Source organism: Rhodamnia argentea, chromosome 5 (assembly GCF_020921035.1).
Source record: "Rhodamnia argentea isolate NSW1041297 chromosome 5, ASM2092103v1, whole genome shotgun sequence".
Lineage (NCBI taxonomy): Eukaryota > Viridiplantae > Streptophyta > Magnoliopsida > Myrtales > Myrtaceae > Rhodamnia > Rhodamnia argentea.
Genome location: NC_063154.1, coordinates 12,970,583 through 12,992,429, shown reverse-complemented (window position 1 = coordinate 12,992,429; position 21,847 = coordinate 12,970,583). Strand labels below are relative to the sequence as shown.

At 40.5% G+C, this 21,847-nt stretch overlaps 2 protein-coding genes across 2 annotated transcripts in view; one reads left to right on the top strand and one right to left on the bottom strand.

Annotated features, from left to right (window-relative positions):
- The window catches only part of LOC115754607 (coatomer subunit alpha-2), a 496,428-nt gene that overhangs the window by 308,564 nt on the left and 166,017 nt on the right, over positions 1-21,847 (top strand). The window lies entirely within an intron of this gene.
- LOC115754609 (coatomer subunit alpha-2-like) lies at positions 4,179-11,685 on the bottom strand. Its single transcript, XM_030693680.2, has 4 exons — positions 11,513-11,685; positions 10,986-11,249; positions 7,793-8,287; positions 4,179-7,345 (listed from the first exon to the last, which is right to left on the bottom strand). Exons 2-4 carry the CDS (start codon positions 11,191-11,193, stop codon positions 4,392-4,394), a joined length of 3,657 nt encoding a protein of 1,218 aa, XP_030549540.1. The 5' UTR covers positions 11,194-11,249; positions 11,513-11,685; the 3' UTR covers positions 4,179-4,391.

Sequence of the window (21,847 nt, the reverse complement as noted above, 5' to 3'; positions counted from 1 at the left end):
AAAATTAATTAAAGTATATGAAAGAGTGATTGTGGTATTGTGATTAAAAGATAGATGAAAATTGCACGTTAATGATGCCAGATTATTGAGGTTGATGATGACCTTGTTTATAGGTTGAGATTGCAAGATGTGTTGATTGAGGTTAGAATACGCAGTGAAGCATAGCCACATGATTGAGTCAACAGAAATTCACCATGAAAATCTCCTTATTTAGGATGGAGTAAGAATGAAATTAAGAGGACGAAATTTCCTAAGGTGGGGAGGATTGTGATGACTCGAAAACTCTCACATGCTTATGAGTGAATTAGTATTTAATGAGTTCGGATTATTAGATAAGCCGTAAGGAATTTTTATCCGAACTCCCCGGTATTTTTAATGAATTTTTATGGACTCGATACTATTTTTAGGAACATGATATGATACTTTTACCCGCTTAAAATAGGAGCACGCTAATACTTGATAGTTTAGAATCATTTAGCACGAAATTTGGAATTCGGCCTATATAAGCACGACAAAACAGACGCACGACAAATCATTAAGCACGGCACACCATAGGTCGACTCTGCAAGCAAGCAATGACAAGTACAACAAATCACAAGCTGACTCTACTTTAAGCGGTTGATAAGTACGACAAATCACAAGTTGACTCTACTGTAAGCTACCGATCGCAAGCTACCGATCGCAAGCCGACTGGTCTAAGTTGACTAGACCATTATAAATAAAAATCGACGTCGGTTCATTCAGTAACTATTGTCAGAATTCTCTATCATTACTGTACTTCTCTAGACCGCCGACTCTCTCTCTCTCTCTCTCTCTCTCTCTCTCTCTCTCTCCGCCATTCATCGTCGAGAGAACCGCACCGCCTGTGGCCGCCTGTCATTGCTAACCACCTTTAGCCGTTCGGTGCTCCTACTGTTCATCTCGTCCATTTGTCTGTCTGATCGTCGAATTGTTTGATCACTCGTTCATTGAATTCTCGCTTAGTTAAGGCAAGTAGATCTCTATCCTTATTACTATACTTTATATGATTACGGATACGAGTATTAGATTCTGGTAAATGATATTTGTGGTATAAATGCTTTGGATATGATTCCGAGATCTACTGTCTACGAGGATCATATTTGCTTTGCTAGGATTTCGATATCTACCGTTAATGTGGGATATGTTTGGTTGTCTTGAACGATCCTCAATTCCGTAATGTTATAGTTGGTTTAGTCGTTTGGCCTTGGGATCTTACTTTCGGAGGAGCTTCAGCTTACTCCCGTTGATTAGTCATTTTTCAAATAAGCGACATAGCTGTAAGTTGCGGATGATGATACTGAAAATGTGGAGTAGATTGCCTTCCTACGTAAATCCTCCCGTAGTCATTTCAACTTTTGTAAAGAACTGATTGAAAGATATGAATAAAAGATTGTTGTTTGAAATGTGTATATGTGGTTGGTGAAACCATGAAAGGCCATACCCTTTAATTAGGCGTGCCTGGCATTATATATTTTGTATTTCATACATTTGTGACCGTATGGCCGTCCCGCTTGATTTTCTATTTTTAAAAACTTCCGCATGCGCCATCGAGCTTTGATTAAGGAAAGATCAAAGTAGAAAACGTAAGCCTTTAGTCACGGGCGGTTTGGTATGGAACGTTCCACTAGCTTCGCTTGGATTGAGAACACGACAGTGGCAAACTGCCGGGGTTGCTACACCACCACCATCATCATGCTCCATCGTCACCCCGCCATATCTGCTACGGTTCGGTATGGAACATTCCGCCAGCTTCGCTTGGATTGAGGACGCAATAGTGGCGAACTACTTGGGTTGCTACACCACCACCATCATCGTGCTCCATCGTCACCCTGCCATATCTGTGACTCTTTACCGCCATCCTCATTGGCTAGCTAGTATGAAAAGAGTCATATCAACGAGGGTCAGCGAGAGCTTAGCAAGTAGGAATACTAGCATGAAAAGAGTCATATCAACGGGGGTCAGCGAGAGCTTAGCAAGTAGGAATACTCGCCCTATAACTAAACTATCAATTCATCACTCGATAGGCAGAAATGATAAACAACCAACATAAGAGTAGCCAATGGAAATTCACCACACAAAAAAAAAAAATAATAAGCATAGAAAAGCGGCAGCTAGCCAAATATCAACCACAGGCAGCAGTCAAACTAAGGAACTCCACGAACGGCTTCCTAGGCTTACGGCCGAATGCACATACGCAGTCCCATCTCAACTTTCCGGTATTTCGATGACACTCGTAACAATTCACTTCGCAATTCCAACTGCCCAGAGTCTCAAGATGTTAAACAATCCGCTGAACCCAACATGTGAATCACAATTGCATTCGACCAAAAAAAAAAATCACAATTGCCACCAAACCAACCTTCTCACCCATGGCCGACCGCCTTTAAGGACCTGATCCTCAATTAGTGTCGATCCATGAATAATTTAGACGATCAGCTTACATACATGAATAATTTAGACGATCAGCTTAACCAAGACCCAAAGAAGCTACCTCAAGTAACGGATCAGACATGCAAGGCCATTCTTCCATCCATGCAACACAAATTTCAATCGGCACACTCATGCTTAAAATCAGCGATCCGCACTAATCGAACGATAAATGGACAATTTAGTCACAAGGGTAAGAAGTGTACTTGCCATAGGTTCATGCAAGAGAAAACGAGGATCAATTCGCCACCCAAACGAGCTTAAACTGCCCTTCCTCCTTAGTGTTGCACATGCGAGAGGAAAGAGAGGGCCAGCGAGCTGGGACTGAGATGAGGGACAGCACGAGAAGGAGAGTGAGCCGTCGAAGATCGCCGTCGGTGCATCGTGGCGTCGCCAGCCAAAGCAAGAGCAAGAGGGAGCTTGGCGAAAGAGAAACCGAGAGAAGAGAAGAGAGTTTCTTTGAGAGAGGCTTCAAATGAGAGGAGAGAGGAGGGGTTTACATAGAGGGGCAATGGCAATGGGCAGGTCAGTGGTGGGAGCTTTCGCAAACCAAACTTCACATGGAACCATTTTACACTAACTAACAAAATCAATTAAACAATCATAGAAGGTCCAAATTAACATGTCCACTACGCCATTAAACTCAAATATAGTACCCCCAACGTCACTTTGCGCCACTAATCCAAGCCCGAGATATACTGCTTCAATTATAATCTTAACCTGGTGAAAATCGGATCGTCACACTATCTGTGTCATTATCCCTATGAGATATGCATATTTTTCATGCATTTCAGATTCTTAACATCAATTGCTGCTTTAACAATTTGAAACATCTAAGACAAAATAAACAAATTTGAACACTACAAGAACCATAATTGATCTCTCTCATCGCATAAGGACCGTTTCAAAATGCTAGCAAAGTGTAATTAGGGGAAAAAAAAATTAAAAGACTTCAAGGAGTTGTTTTACCACCATATGTTTGTCTGTCTCGGGTTCGAATGCAATTGTTCCATCTTAGAGAGATGCCTACACCACAACCTCCAACGGCATTCTACCCTGACGCTAAACAAGACCAGACTGGAGCAAAATATGGTTTTGACAAATATAGGATGGAGCAACATCACAAATTTTGGTATTCAAAAGACAGGACAGTCGTGTGATTTAACAGAATCCAGAATCCCGTAAAGAAGCATCATTGGCTGCCCAGAACTCCATCTCAGTAAGTAATTCTCGACGACAGTCCAGTACATAAAATTAATCTCATGGAACCAAAAAGATCGAGGCCAACCAAAATTCCGAGTCAGCTTATGGTTTATAAATTTTTTGGTACCGCACTCTGCTGCAGTTTCTAAATCACTCATATGAAGCTGAAAACAACTGTAAATTCCATTTTTATGTGGTAGGCCAAGCTAAAATAAGATGACCTGCAGACATGTTTCAAAGAAAAACTGCGAAATGATTTGCATCACAGATTCACAGAAAAGGAAAACTTAGAAATGGTACAGACAAAGAAGATTCACAGTACTGTTCCACGGCCAATCGATATGAAAACCAAACCCCTGACCCATCAATAGGATTTGCACAAACGTGCAAAATGCAATTCAGTCACTGACATGGTACTTGCCAATTCATCCAGCCTCAAGACCATAATCAAAAACTGAAAAGGGCTAGACATTTCTTGACCACCAACATCCATCCATCACAAAATTCAAAAGTACGGTTATAAATTAAAAATCTTAACATCTACTTAAAGGAAAATTAGATGATGATATAGGAGACAACAAACAATTCACCATAAGATTTGACATGTAAATTTCTTAACTGCTGTTCATGTCAATGAGCCAACACGTGCAACTACAGTGTCAAACCACGAAAAAACAAAAAACAAAAACAAAAACAAAAACAAGAAAGTTGGAAGTGTGTTCCTTGGTTACATAGACAGATCATCGTACCTGAGACGGGCAACAGAGTAATCCTGAAGCATCTGCTCCAACCACTGCAAGATCACACACACTACAAACCTGCCCTTCCTGGCTAGGCAAAAACTGGGCGCTGCAGAATGGGCAGCATACATGCTTCTGTCCTCGGTATATTGGCACATAGGTAGCCCCACATACCACAAATGGATTTCTAAAATCATAATTTAGCGCAGCGGCATCTGTCATATTCCTCTCAGCCGCCTGCAGAACTTGTCTTGCCGTCTTTGCTTGATTTTCAATGGTGGGATTGGTCTCTAGAAGCCGTCGGGCAAAGTTTGCTGCTGTAGCAAGGTTTCTTGCCCTGTAGCATACATTAATTGCATTCAGCAAGGCCAGCCTCAAGTGAGGCACTTGAAGATTGCAGTGCGTGAAGTAGGCTGCAAGTTCCTGCTGGCGCACAGGATTGTCCTTAATTTCTCTCCTCCCAACCTCCATTTGCAGACCCAAGACATACTCTTTGACTATGACGATCAACTCCTTAACTTCATCAACTGCTCTTCTTGATTCCACCACAATAAGTGGAATTGTGTGAAGAACACTGAGGAAGAGCCGAAGAGCCTCAGTAAATTTCCCTGCTGTTGTGGCCCGATAACCAGCCCTGAGCTTCTCTTCCATTTGAGAAAAACTGAAAATAACTGCTGGTGGACCCCGAACATTAGGGGTTGCAGACTCACTCCAACCACGCTCAACAGCCAGAGATATCACTGGAGCAGAAGAGAAGGCACGTAGATAGGCGTGGCTGCTACTGTGAAGATCAAGGAACATGGATCTCAATGTAGCAAAATTACGAATTCCGAGTTGCCTATTCAGTAGCCTCATCGCTGTTTCGAAATTACCAGCGGCTGCATGTTCAGCAGCAAGAGACGATTTCTGGATCCATATTTGACTCACTGACATGCCCGGAGTTGGGGCAACAAAAACAGTTTGGCGAGAACTTACAGAAGCCCTAGGGGTTTCTGCCTCAGGAGGAAGCTCCAAATCTTCAAGGTCCCAGCCTCCCTCTTCCTTGTTTTCTTCACCAGCTTCATCATCGTCCATAATAGCTGTCACATCTCCGTTGGGTAAACCATTCGCATCAACCATATCCAGTTCCTCTCCCCAATCACCTTCGACACCCTCTTCATCTTCACCTGCAGTACCCTTGCCGACATTATCTAACCCACCTTCGAATACGCCTTTCATGACTCTCAAAAGAGGCCAATCACCACCACATATTACAGGTATTGGGGGCATCAAAAGGGAAGGTCGCTTTCCATCTGGCAAAGAAGGAATAGAATCTCCCAATTCAGCCGCTAGCCTCTCAGCTACATCCTGTAACCCATGCACTGAAGCAGACGTATAAGCAAGATGCAACTGCCCAGCATTCTCTAATATCTTAACACGCTCTCGAACATCTCCTAAGTACAAAGCATTATGAAATTGCCCCATGACATCATTCTTCACTTCGGCGATTTTCAGCATTTTGGTCGATTTGTCTATGTTTCCAGTTATAAGATAAAGGAAAGAAAGCCTCTCAAAGTTCTTAGTCCTCTGATAAGCATACTCAACAATGCCGGCATTGCCTTGGCGAAGAGCCTCGACCCCCAATCTGTACCAATGATCCTTCTCATCAATTTCCTTAGCTGAGGCAACTGCAATTTGGATGTTGCCACTCTCCAGAGCCAAATGGAACCGTGTCCTCTCATCCTTTACAAAATGAAGAGCCACTTCAGGAAATCCCTTTTGCTGCAGATATGCAATCATAGCCTGCCCACAGAGTTGAGAGTTCCTTATCATGCTCATGACATGATCATATCTCTTCTTCAGCAAAGACATCTTGAAAGTATACTCCATTGCATCAATAACCATAGCTCTGTTCTTTCCATCACGGTCCAAGCAAAAGATTGTATTCCCTGTAACCTTAGTAATGTAGATAGGCACATCAAGAGTTCTAATAATTCCAGTATCACCATTAGGGAGGTAGTACTTAATATGGTTCAATGTAGTATAGATAAATACACCATTGTCATCCCAGGCTCCACTCTTTACACGAATGGTCTCATGCATAGTGCATTTGTGGACAAGCTTCTTGCAAGCAATAAGAATTGCGTGTTTGCTTAGCAAGGCAACACTTTCCATGTCATTTGACCACACAACATATTTGATAAAGGGGGTTTGCAGCTCACCAAGAACCAACCTCTGCTGGAGATCATATGTGTAGACTCTGTCTTCTGCCCTACACAGCAAGTTACCGGTTCCAGCATAAAAAATTGCATCCGCAGCAAAAGGAAGCCCGCTCTTCTTAACAATCTCATTCTTTAGATTCTTTACCAATACTTGATTGCTGCTTTTGTCAAGCACTGCAAACCTATTTCGAGTTACAAAAACAGCAGATCCCCCAGCACCTCTCTTTGCCTCTTGAACACTGTCACCCCTCCCAGCACTATCTTTCAGTATGACATACAGTTCATAAGATCCTCCATCCACATCAGAGCAAATAAGAAGAGCATTTTCTGTAGGACTGTAAGAGAGCGTTTTTGGGCTTTGGTTGAGGCTGGTAGATCCAGGGCGTCTAATAGGAGTAACCTGGGTATCCTGCTGACTAGAAAACTCATAACAGCGCAAGAAACGGTCTTTGGTGTAAAACAGAATATCATTGCTCACAGCAAAGGGAGGTCGCTCTCTCTCCAACTTAAACACTATCATGCCACTGTCATGACCCGCTGCCAAAAGATTCATTTCAGGATGAGAAGCAAGTATCCAGAAACGGTCATGCTCCCGTCGAAAAGTTTGAATTCCAGTTCTCTTTGTCGCATCCCAAACACGGATACTTTTGTCTTCCGAATTGGATACAATTATGTCGTGTTTTGCATGGAACATAACACAAGACACGTTGTTCATGTGCCCTCTGAGAGTGTCCACTTCCCAAGCCTTTGTATCTGGAGATAACATGTATATCACTTCAGAGTTAACTCAATTGAATCCTACGATTCATGAATTACGAAATTTCAAGATGCTTCTAACAAATAGTAAGCAAAAATGATTGCATAATCATTACTAGGTGTTTTGGGATCTTATGGCTTTTATTTTAACTTTTAAAGTATGAAATCAAACTTAATTCTAATAAGTAACATCCAAAGTAACTCGTTAATCATATTCTACATAACTATCACATTTTCTTTTTTGGGTAGGGATTCGAAAACGGAGCTAAACGAAGCGCCTGCTTCCTACCACTCTAGTCTAAGTGCATATTAATCGAAACACGTGTTATTTCACTCACAATTTACTGCATTTAAGCCTACACAATAATCAAGCAACCATTCTGCTGATCCTTAAAGTTCATTGCAAGGAATCACTTTAAAAAACAATGTCTTTGGAACAAGTACCATTCATGCGCCATAACTTTACTTGGCGATCATCTGCTCCAGAGACAATTAGGGGCAGGGTGGGATGAAATGTAGCCCAGTTGACACCTCGATCATGGCCTTCCAAGACATACTTTACAACAGCATCCACACCACCAAATAAGTCTGTATTCATCTGACTCAGCCGCAACAAGTCATCACCAGGGGAAGCTGTCTTCTTTTTTAAGGCACTGATATCCCATACACGCACGGTTTGATCAAGGGAAGCTGACACGACAAGGTCCTCTTTCGGGTGGAATGAAGCACGCATGACATAATGATTGTGACCAGTCAAGACAGAGATGCAAGTACGAGACTGCCAGTTCCATATGCGAATAGTCTGATCATCGCTAGAACTCACTATCCACGGATGCTCATGATGGAACTGCACGGTACGGATGTAATCAAGATGTCCTAGAAGGGTGAAAAGGCACCTGCATGTCTTGTAGTTCCAAACTTTAATTTTGTAATCATCTCCTGCAAAATGGCAAGAAATTTATGTTAAACTCATTCTTGTACACATCATGATTGTTACTCTAAGAAAAAGTAGTATACACCATAGAAGTTATCCCCAAAAAATGTTATTATACACCAGAGCACATCTCCAAAAGACTCCAGTCCAGTGTAGTTAAAGATGAAAGGCGCGCCTAAGGCCCTAACATATTAAAATGCACCAGGCCAGAAGCACAAAAAAGAGAGGGAGCGAGGGGAGGAGCAGATTGCCCAAGCGAATCAACATGCAATGACAAAATAAAAAGGAACAAGCAAAACAAAACCTCAACAGTTAAAACTATGACAAATAAAAGGGTAAATTGAAGGGGAATAAGAACACTAGTTTTGCAGACTAGAGGCAGTGAAAAACTCCAAAAGCTTTCGATGCTAAAAACAAAATAATGCTTTAGCCCCATATTTTCTTTGTCAACCCTTGACCATGGCTGACAAAATTAAATGGTTGAGGGCTTATTTTTCAAAGATAAATCAAATGTTGGGTTTCTAAAAACAGTTGAAGTTGCCAAGTGAGGGATTTAGCATTTTTCCCCGATTGCTTCCGTGCAAAAAGTGTGCCTTGCTGAATGTTGTTCGGCTCGGATGGTGAGAAACAAGAAGTCGTCCTCTTTTTACTGTAAACACCAGGACCACAGCAATCTGGCTCTTTAGACTACTGATCAAGTCTTCAGTAAAAGAAGAATCTGTCTGGCAACTTGCTAATAGAGGACAAAGGTCAATTTCGATAGCAAATCTAACCTATCTAAGATCACCCCAGCTATACTGCAGATGCTCCAGGGAGGAAGCGATAGATATTTGGAAAAATCCACAATTAGATGACAACACATCTCAATGTATTAACAAATTCGCTACTTTTACCGAGCCTTCCAAGAGAATGGCTCATTCTAGAACACTACACAAGCATAAAACTCAGTTATCAGAAAAGTTACTAGTTCATGGAACAAGGTTTTGGACTTGCATGATTATCCAAGTTTTTTTACAAGGATATACATCCTGATTATAGGGCTCGCTACCCAAATGATCTTAGATTCCAATACAGGATATATTGCTTTCTACATGGCGAACTGCTTTTCTAAGACATTGTTAAATAACTGCATATATTGTGCATTATATGAAAAATGTCAGAATACTGGCTGTCATATTAAATTGCCAGGGATCCATGAAGGCAATATCAGCTCCAAATGGCAAATTGCTAGAGTAACACCTTCTGAAGTCAATTTGATGAGAAAGTGAGAACCAGCAAATTTAATCTTGAATCTGTGATTATTGATTTTGAAAGCCAGAGAGAGAGAGAGAGAGAGAGAGAGACTGCCATCCTCCACATGCCATTAACTGAAAAATGCCCTCTCCTGTCTTTCCGTGCACATAAGTCATATCCCCACTGAATTAGATTCTTTTTGTAATTAATATCCCTGTGGAATAAACAATAACAAGGAACTGGAGATTGAACCTAATAGCTACACGAGAAACTAATCTACTTTTAACTTACTATGCTGGACAGTTATCTTTCAGATCAACATGGAACTACATTGATATGGACCTTAGAACAACCACACCCTAAATGCTAACTATTAAGGTCGGAGAACCTAAGGCCATATAAACCATAAATTGAAATCCCATAACATTTATGTGGGATTCAAGTTCCATGCCTTGCAATTAGGATCATAAGAATCCACCATGCTCCGCGGTCCTCGTGTCCCCCATCGAGCTGGCTTGACTAGCCATTTGCTAGTCCCGGGCAAACACTGCAATACCAACATCACCACTCGTGCCCCTCAATTAAAACTAGACTTACCAAATAAGTGGGTTCGGTTGGTTTGGCATGAAAAAGCTTCAACAAATTGCAAGGAAAATGAACTAAATATATGAGTAACATTACGGAATCAACATAATTAATAAGTACATACATAACATATCCACTTTGTTGCAATATCAAGTAAAATACATATTTCAATGTATTCTAAACTGTGATTGGAAGTAAGTGCATTTTAAATGGACCATCTTCCTCTGATTTCTACTTTTGGCTCAATCGGTTGTTTGACAACAACAAAAAAATTCCAAAAGAAAAAAATAAATACAAATTTTTCCCTTGCAGTGTATGTCTAAAAAAATGACTATATAATTTAATTATGCTAGTACATACCAGAATAAGGGATAAATTTCAATGCTTATTACTTTTAATAATTGACATCATAAATACTGAAAAACGCGTGTGCTATTTGGAAGATTATTGACCACTTAGCACTAAGATTCTAAGAAATCCTTCCAAAAATAAATAAATAAACCCCTCATTGGGTGAACCACTTCATGATGCATTCTTGATGCTTGTTGGACCGGTGGTACAGTTTAGACTGTTTCAATGTAGCTAACAAATAAGATGGATCTGAGTCTAACCCATTTAGACCTACTTTTAGTTAGTCTTTGTTTCTTATGGCTCATTTGAAGCCATTCATAAATTTGGAGTAACCCATTTTAACCCAAACTCAGTAGTATGAGTGGAAAAATGGGTATACAGGAGCTTCTCGAAGTCCCATAATGTCGATTTTAGATCCTGACTTGCATACTTTGCAATTAGGATCACAACAAACAGCCAAACAGCAGCTAAACCGGAAGATGCATTTGAATTTATGTAAGTAGATTCATATCATATAACTTAACAAAACAATACCTCCAGATACAAAAAGAGGTTGTGACTTGTGGAAATGCACCCCACGAACAGGGCCATCATGCTCATCAAACCGATCAATCAGAGTCCCCATGCGATAATCCCACAGCTGGATCACGCCACTATGGAGAGACGCAAGGATCCACGGTCTCTTACTGTGGAAACTGAGTCCCTTCACCCTATTACTCTTGGTCTCAAACTTCGTCAACATTCTCTCCAATCACTGAAAGCTCCGCCCTAAACCACCGCACTCACGCCGAAAAAGCACTGCGCAGTCACAACAGACCAGAACATTTCAAATAAAGCACAACCGAAATCAATGCAGGCCCTTATTCAAAACCTTCCATGTCTCACAGCTAACACGAGAAATCATACGGACTACACAAAATCTCTACAATAGAATTTTTGCGGGGGACGATGAGTGAACGCGTAATCGAGCAAACCCTGATGCACGGAATTCAAATAGATCTAAAGCCTACGGCAGCATTGATCTAGACAACGAATTCGCACGTCGGGCGATGAAAATTTACCTCGGGGATCAAGTACACGTATACGCGAAGATCAAGCAAAATCGAAAACGCCACGATCACTAGATGATCTTGTATCACATATTGATATAGAAGAAGAAGAGAGACAGAGAGAGAGTTAAGAACAAGCAGTTCTCTCTGTAGATCTGGTCTGTCTGTACTTTCCTCAGTGTTAAAACAGAGCGCAATGTCAGAGGAGGAGGATGAGGAGGGAATTGAGTAACTAATGGAGGGCAAAATGGAGAATTCGGCCCGTAGCTCGTCTTCAGTCTTGAACGTAGTCCTGACCGTTGGATCGGGTTTTGAGGGCTGGGATCTCTGTACCGTATCTTCCTTAAAATGCATTGGCAGATATTCATACGAGCCGTTTCAGCCCGACTCTCCCAAGTAGAAAATACTAGGGGTGAGCATGGGTCGGGTGAGCCGGGTCCAGACTTAGACTCTAAAACCGACCCCGTTATAATCGATTCCCAGTTTTTAGAATCTAGATTCGACCCTGTTTGTCTTGGCACCTATTTTGGAACCGATCCTGTTTTTTGGTCCGGGTCCGGGGTCTATCCGAGAACATATTTTCTTTTTCTTTTTATCAAAATACGATGAAATAAGCAATAAAAATTATAATCCACCAAAAGCAATAATCCAAAATATAATAATAGATAATACGACGAGATGGAAAGAAACATATGATTAAGAAGAGGTGAGGGCCGTGAGGCAATCAAAAGGCAAGCGACGTTAGACTGGACACTATGATTTAAAAAAAAAAATTAACTAAAAATCGGTTCTAAAATTGGTCCAGGCGAGTCTTCACCTAGAACTGGAAACCAGACCGGTTTCAACCAGTTCTCAAAAATTGGAACCAATTCTCGGACCGGTTTGAGAATGAACTGATTTCCGACCCTATTTTTTGGGTGGGCAAATCCGAGTTCCAAGTAAACCCAATCCGATTGCATACCCCTAGAAAATACGTTATTTGATGTGGAAATGACTGCAAGAGATGAGATAATAAGAATCGACAAGCTTAAATGGAACGTGTTAATTAACAAGGCTATGCTTGAAATAAAGTTAATAAATTAGAGGGAGGTATTTATTTCGTCTACTATTCTAATTTTTTTAAAGTATCGTGTTATAATTTCGCGATGATTCACTATATTATTTTATATCTCAAACTAAGTTAATATATTTAATCAATCTAAATATTCTTACTAGACTAAATCAAAGAATCAAGAACAACTATAATGAAGTGAAGCTTATACAAAATGAGTCATAGCTCCAAATTACAGATTATATATTTACATATGCTGCATAACATTATAAATTAAATGAATTTCCCAAAATTCAATAAACTAGTTTTTTTAAAATAAATGATAACTTAAGTTTCATTTAAAGATACTTATCTATCTACTCAAGTCTAAACTCAAATTGGATTGTAGGTAAAAAAAAATATTAAAGTTATCTTATAAAACTCATTCTCTTTATTGACAATAATTTTTATCAGACTTAATAATTATCTGAATAAGATGACATAAATTAAATTGAATGTGCGTTTGTTGTGCTTTTGTTTACTATTCTATTTAAGAGGTTTTCTGTTTCTTTTTTTTACTATTTTAATTTTGTAAAAGTAGCAATAACTCATGATAGGGTAGCAATTTAGCATCCTGTGTCTTTCATTCTCCAATGGTCTAAAGGATAATCAACGCTGAATCCCCAAATACCTTGAGTCGGGTTATCCTCATTTCAATTGTGGCTTGAAGACCGAGAATATATACCTCGTGTTGTACTATGTTATTAGTGTAAGGAAACACTAACTTTGCTGGTACAAGATAGTGTTGTCCACCCGGGGATATCAAGACTGTTCTAGTGCTTGACCCGGACAGATTTATGGCTCCATCAAAATACATGGTCCAGGTATAATCACCCACCGACAAAATTCGATCCTCAAGATGATAAATTTCCTCGCCCCGCACCGGATTCTCAACTAAAACGTCTGCTATGACCCGTCCTTTGACCGACTTTTGTGACAAGTATTGAACATCAAACTCAGAAATAAGAATTTTCCATTTCGCAAGCTTACCGACGAGGGCCGGTTGGTTCAGTAGGCATTTTATAGGATCGCATTCCGTCACCAAAAACACTTGGTAATGCAAGGTAAATTGTCGAAGCCTGTGCAACACCCAGATTAAAGATGTGCATGTCTTTTCGGCTTCGAAATATTTCAATTCAGAAGTCGTGAACTTCTTGCTCAAATAATAAATTGCTCGCTTCTTCCCATCCTCCCGACTTGTTTGGGCTAACATAGCACCTAGCAACTCGCTATGGATCGTGAGATAGAGGGTCAAAGGCTGTTCTAGTGTGGGTGGAACAAGTACGGAGTGGATTCATGAAATATTGTTTCAGCTTTTCAAAAGCTTCCTCGCATTCGCTATTCCAGTCAACTAGCGCATTCTTCTTTAACGACTTGAAGAATGGCTTAGCGATTTCAGACAATTCAAAAATGAATCGAGCAATATAATTCAGCCTATCCATGAGGCTTCAAACTTCTTTGACTGTCGCCGGCAGGTTGAGTTCATAGATAGCCTTCACGTTAGATGGGTTGATTTCGATACCTTTGCTATCGATGATGAACCCGAGCAATTTGCTCGAGCTAGCTCCAAAAACACACTTGGTCGAGTTGAGGCGTAACCCGAACTTTTGAAATCTGTCAAACAATTTCGTCAAGGTCTCGACGTGATCCTCCCCACACCTTGTCTTTGTGATCATGTCATCGACGTAAACTTCGATCTCATTATGCATCATATCATGAAACAATGTGACCATGGAGCGTTGATAAGTAACACCGGTATTTTTTAGACCGAAGGGCATTACCTTGCATTGGAACATCCCCCAAAGGGTTGTGAATGCGGTTTTCGGTTTATCATCTACGTTCATAAGGATCTGGTTATATCTTGAGAAACCATCCATGAATGAAAATAAATCAAAACATCATGTACTGTCGACAAATACGTCTATGTGTGGGAGGGGAAGTCATCCTTAGGACTGACCTTATTCAAATCTCAATATTCAATAAAGACCGGACTCGGCCGTCTTTCTTTAGTACGGGGATTATATTAGCAACCCAATCAGAGTATTGGGTAGTCTCTATAAATCCCACATCGAGGAGCTTCATCACCTCTTTCTTGATTTTTTATGCCAATTCTGGTTTAGCCCTCCATGGCCTTTGCTTCATAGGCTCGACCGAGGGATCTATCGGTAGGCGGTGTTCAACGATCGATCGATCAAGATCGGGCATATCTGCATAAGACCAAGCGAAGGTATCTTGATAGTTTTTCAAGAGGTTCACCAATCGCTCCGCCATATCTTTCGAAAGGTTTGTTTGGATCTTAACTTCTCTAGGATTTTCTGCATCACTAAGATTAATCGGTACAGTCTCCTCACTGGTTAAGGATTTGGCCTTCTCGTGCAGCTCAAAATCCCAATGTATTTCCTCATAATCGGGACTAGACTCGTCTAAGTCGTCTACAGCATATACTTCATAATCCATTGGACTTCCCTCCTCATGCTTACCCCCAAAACACAAAGTAGCAGAATTAGAAAAACAAACAGGCTTCAACTTGCATGTAATTTTTGAAAATCATGTGTCATTTTCGAAGAAATTTTTATTTTCAAAGACCGCGGGACAAGAATCCTTGACGAAGCTCAGCCCTAAGTTCTTACCATAGATGACAAATTTGTTTGATCGTTGGTTATCATTATTGGGTTGGTTTGGGATACCTCAACAAGATTCCAAAATTTAATGAAAAGCATATGTAATTTTATTGATATCAAATCAATGAATTACATCTTATTGGACGGGAAATCCTAAAAGTGCAATATTGAATGGAAATGAAGATTCAAATGCAACCTAACACCTACGGGAAAGCAAGGAATATCCCATGTAGGGGAATGCATGAAAATATAAAAATGTTACTCTAAATCTAAACCCTCTAGTGGATCGTCGAATATAGCATTGACGGACAGCCTTAGAGGTTTAGGCACCATGTAAGGCTCCTCTTCAACCTATATGGGGTCTTCGGATATATCGGCGATGGTTAGATCATCGAACAAGCCAGCAAGATTAGAGACTCCATCCTCAACTTCTTCTCTGCCTAGGATCATCGGCTCAATCATGGTACCCTGGCCCTTTGGCGAATTAGGGAACACAATCCCTAGGTCGTCTTCATAATAAGCCAATTCATCATAACGATCGACCACTCCAACTAATCATGACCACGAGTCGGAACTGGCGGGTTCCGGTTCATGAACCGGCGATTCCGGTTCGTGGCCATGGGGAAACCAGAACCAAACCTTAAGGGGTGGTTTCGATTTTGAACCGGCGGTTCCGAACCGGTTCAAGCCTGGTTTCAATTCAAAATCGAAAATGGAACCGTCGAATTCGATTCCGTTTACAATTTTTAAATGATGAATCATAAAAGAAAAAATAATAATTATGAAATTATGAAATAATAAATTATCAAATACAAATTGTAATCAAATTTGGAGGGAAAAAGGGAGGGGGAAGGGGCTTGAACTTAATGAATTATCATTAAGCGCCTACATATCTTCTTGGGGATAAAAGAGTCAAAGCCCATATAGTTCTTTTACCTTTAATAATCCCATACTTACCTCATCATCAATCGTCGCTACCCGTTCCCGTACCGGTACCCGTGGCGGTGGTATCTCCATTATCGAAAAATTCGACTTCATTGATGCAATCTTTCTCTTGTTGTCGATATTGAGCCTTTGTCCAATCATCGACACAAGCTTGAGCTTCCACCCAATCCAAAGCTAATCTTGAACGTCGGTCGTCCAAATTGTTACCTCCAGCCTAAATGATTATTCAAGCGTAAGCGTTGAATAAGAGATCGCTAAAACTTGTCTCGCGATGAGAGCGAGAATTGGGATTTGGGTTGAATGCCTCTTCTACAATCTAGAATTGTGAAATCTGTGCGGCCTTCGGATTCACCAAACTCAAAAGAAATAGTTAAATAAGTATCTATTTCAGAAATATTTCCTATTACTCCCTTTTATTTTAATTTTTTACCTATTCATCAGAAGTTTGTGCCTTCTACTAATTTTACCTAGGTCTCCGCTTTGTAAATCACTAGGTTGGGAAGATCCGCTATCACCTAGATTACATTTACTGCAAAATTCATTATACTATTGCATTTTTAACCACTGTTTGTATGGCTCTAACATTTACCATTTCAATCAAATGTAAACATTCATAATACGTAGTCAAATAATCACCTAAACTATCTAATTTGATACTTGGATCGAAAATAGAAGCAACCAAATAAATAAGAGAAATTTCGATATAATAATGTTGCCATTTTGTTTGCATTACTATAATAGTTTGACCTAATTGATCATCTTTTTCATTTTCTTAAAAAACACCAGCAATATTAATACACTCTATTAAAAATAAATGTGTAGTAGGATAATAAACACCAGATAAAATATAAGTCATATCATTAAAAACTTTTAAAAAATCTAAATTTATTTTGCAAATATCCCACCCTTATGGGTATAAATTAATTTGAGAAACATTATTTGAAATAAATGCACAAAATAAATCTTTATATGCAAAAGATTGATTAAGCAACAAGTAAGTAGAATTCCAACGAGTTGGAACATCTCTTGAATTTTTTTTTCCTTTTCTTCCATGTATTTTACAAAATCTGCCCCATTCTTTCATAATGTGGGGATGTTTCTATAAAAATTGAATTGCTATTTTTATTGGATTGAGAAAAACATCAAAAGTTTTTAAACCATCTTGTACACATAAATTTAAAACATGGTAAACACATCTAATGTGAAACAATTGTCTACCAAAAGCGGGATTACAAATCTTTTCTAAGTAGGGAATTAAAGCGGTATTTGCAACGGAATTATCAAAATCAATTGAAAAAATTTTATTAAGCAAATAATATTCTTCTAAAACTTGCCTAATTATTCTATAAATATCATTTGTCCTATGCCTATCATCAAAAACTCTAAATGCAATAACTTTTTTTTGAATGTTCTAATTATTATCTACCTAATAACATGTGATACACATATAAGAATGAGTTTGCTAAAGATCATTCCAAATGTCCTTACCTATATGCACACATCCATTAAAATTCACAAAAAAGGTTTGTAAATCTTTTTTTCCTCTTTTTTAAAGATCAAAAACATGGCATTTAAGTGTATTTCTCAAAACAGGTTTTGCTTGTGAAGTATATGCAGATTGTATAAAACGATTAAAATCAAAATTGTCACCAAAATTAAATGATAAACGTTCAACGGCAATACATCTAGCTAATTCTTCTTTATAACGAAATAAAATAGGAGTGTTATGATTGGCATACTTGAAAATTTATTGTTGCCTGGTGTCAATTTTCGCTTGGGTTGGATGTTTAGCCTTAAGATGCCATTTGAATGTTCCATAGCCTTGTCTACTTGTATATTTGTATGTTGCCCCCACAATGTTTACAAGTTACCTAATACTTTTTTGGGCATAAATCAAATATTTACTTCTTTGTGAAGTGCTCCCACATGTCGGATGCATCCTCTCGTTCCAACACATTTGTTGTTGACATTTCTTCTATACCGATAGGAGGATGAAGACTTTCTTGCGTTGGGATGTGCTTCACATTGAGAATAATATTGATATCATCAACATCAAATCCCCAATCTGCAAAATCACGAGGATCATGAGGATAATCGAATTCACCCATCTTGTTCTTTCTCGTGTCACTAGTTCTGCTTTCACTTGCCATTTTTTGAGAGAATTGAGCGAAAAGCGGATTCAAAAAATTGAGAGAATTGAGCGTATTGAGAAAATTGAGAGAATTGAGTGGATTGAAAGAAATGAAAGAATTGAAAGAATTGAGAGAATTGAGAGAAAAAATGAAAGATGGAAAATGGGTATATATAATAGCTAGATAGAATTTATAAATTAAATAAGAACGATAAAAAAAAAAAAAGGATGAGGGGGGAAGTATGACGATTGCAAGGCAACGGTCACAATTTGGGGAAAGACGGTTCTCTCCCCCTTTTTATTTTATTTTTTGTATTGTCTTGGTTAGTTTACCGGTTCAATGAAATAGGGACCCGTAATAGGCCCTTATGGCATGAACATGTTCCAGTGTGGAACCGGCAGGACCGATCAAAAGGCCGATTAAGGGTTTGACCAGGGCGAGTTTCGAGCAAAACCTGGCCCGTAGCGACCTCTAACTACAACCAGCCGGAAGATGGTATAAAGAGGGGTGTATCACCTCCCGATCCCCGAGCATACGACATCCCTATCAAATCACCTCGGGTCAAGAAGGATAACGTCACAAGCACGTTACCGACCCATTTCATTTTATCTTCCATTATGCATGCGAAAACGATTTACTCCCATACAATAAAATAAATAGGGATAATAAAGCGGGATACGCAATAGCACTCAATCACCAAAAAACTTTTTCATTTCATTACTAAAAATAGATGATCGTTAACCTTATAAAACTATACAACATAAATAACCCCCTTTCTTTGGGTTTGCTTCCTAAGACCATAAAAAAGACAGGTAGGTTGAGAAGGGTTAGCTTCTCATCTACTCTAAAAGAAGGGTTACCACTCCCTCGTCCTCAACATCTCTAAAAGATCCAACAAAACGTTTGACAGCTCACATCCCGTGAAATAGACGAGGGAACCCGGGTCCTCGTCCGGGTTATTATCGGGGTCCACAACTTCCCCATTAGGGGTATCGATGTCTAGTGGGTCCCGGACTTGGTTCGCATGGGTCGTAGCAGACGGCCCCTCAAAACCATAGAGCGGTCCATATAGAGTATCGCCGTGACGAAGATACCGGGCTTTGAAACGATGCGGCACTAATTGCTCGAACCCTTCCTCCATGCATATCGTCGTAACGTGATGCTTCCGGATCCGAGATGTGTTTGGAATTGGATGTGACTCGATATCGAAGGTCCGGTGATATGGGATCTCGAACCCGATCGGACGCATCTCCATCGTCTTGGACCCGAAAATGTTTAACCACAACAGGGTGAGGATAAATCTCGGTGAGTCAACGCCTAAGCTCGACAAGGGCGTTGATTCGGTTAGAGCATCCTACCAGCTAGCACATAGTCACGACATATATATCAACTACATGCCACTTACCAACCATGAGCCACATGTAATGCAATGCTTGACACGACATGATAGCCACGTCAAACAATCACTAGCAAGGCATTACATCAATTTGCATACACAGGACACTATACGTAGTTCATTTATTAACAGATAAGGCCACTTAATCGGGCACACACGATTGGCGCGGCTTAACAACAAGACTATTGGTATCTACTGGCGAAACCGGGTTTCGTTCCATTCCTTTTGCAACGGCAACTACTAGGCCATATACCTTGTACGACTGGCATGGCACAGCTAAGCGATCATTCTTGTAAGGAGCGCCGATCTGTCACAAGTTACGATCGGCATCCAATCAACCCAACGACGTAGATTGACATGCATCCGACAAGTCGTGTGGTTCTGTACAATTGGAACGGTAGGAACTTGTCAAGATCCCTAAGATCGGTACAGTTTAAACTCATTATATGACTATACAAGCACATTCGACAACCAGTTAATTCTTATCTTTGTAATTAGTTGAATGCTTATACAACCGTACTCAAAGACTCGACCCAAGACCGGTTTCATGCTAAAACATGTAGTTTGGTTCCACACACGGTCATATAAATGCATAGTTTAACAATTAGCTTTTTGCATCTGATATCGTGTAACCGACACTCACAAATCCACCCATAAAATTTAGTAACCAACCAATACATCCAATCAAGCAATCGAACATAAGGATTAATTAAACTCATTTATTTAATTTGACTATAATTATTAATTCCAATTTCATAAAATCTATCCAATATGATTCCTATTTATCGACAAATCAATCGTCCACTCAGCTCTAACCAATCGATCTCTCACGACCAAACAACTACGGTTAGTTAACAATTTAGTCTAATAACCAACTAGCCACAATCCATCTAAGTATCCGATCCGACTTATTTAATTGTGGCTATTTAACCTAAATCGAATTTCTAACTAAATCGACCACAATTAATCTATCTAAACATCATATCACACTAGTTAAGCTAATACTAAGCGTAATTAATGGTCTAACCGTGAATTTCGAATTAACTCACTATCCAAAGACTTGAGACGACGGCACGGCAACACGGGTGGTAACGATGAAGCTCACGGCTTCGGGGCATGACGACGATAGCGACGATAGCCCTCGGGGCTCGGTGGTGCACGGAGGACGACGACGAGTAAGAAGGCAAGCTGGATGAGTTCACGAGCTTCTCGGATCCTACGAGCACAAAGTAGTGGCGGAATAGCTCGGTAGAGTGTCGGCGGTTGCGGGGCTGAGAAGGGGTTGGATAGTGGGGTAGGCGGCACGAGGGGGGCTGGAGGTGGCGGATGGGGGACCGAGCAAAGGGAGGGGGTGAGGTGGAGCTGAGTTGCGGGGCTGTCGACTCTTCGAAACGGCGACAACGAAGGGAGTTGAGGGAGGGACGGCGAGAACCTAGCGGCCTCGGAGGTTGCTAGTGGGCTACCGATGACGGTGGAGCGGCGAGTGGAAGCGGCTCGAGCAAGTGAGGTGGGCGATGGTGAGGTGGTGGTCCGCTTGAAGAGCAGAAGAGGTCGGGGAATCTGGCTTTAGGGAACAGCCGCAAGGAAGGAAGAGATCGGGGTGGCGGAGCGGCGGCGGCGGCAACGGCAACAGCGGCGGCGGCGAGTGGCGAGCCGGCGGCACTTATGGCAAGAGCTAATGGACGGACGGAGGGTGGTGGTGGTCAAAGGTGGCGTCGGCAAGTAAGGGAAGGGGATGATCAAGCCAAATGAGGGAAAAAGGAGAGAGAAAAAAGGGAAAAGAGAGAAAAGGAAGAGAGAGAGAGGGTTTGACTTGACTTGAGGGAAAGTGAAAAAGATGAGATTTGACCTTGGTGGGTGAGGAATTGATATGTAGAGGCCCACCAAATTTGAATTTATTTGGCTTATGTGTATTAAAGCGGGGATGTTTTGGTCAATTGATATTTCGGATCTGCTTGGACATTTAACTCAACCGACGGAGGGTATTTTAGTCTATTTGTAGCAGGGGTTCGAACGGGTTTCGGCTCGGGCATGAAGGGTTCTAAACCTATTATCCCCAAGCTATTAGAGCCCGATCTAAATTAATCGATGTTACCGGCGAAATCCAACCATTATCACTTAAATCCCTAAAATCCAATTTTCAAACAACCAACTGGAATTCAC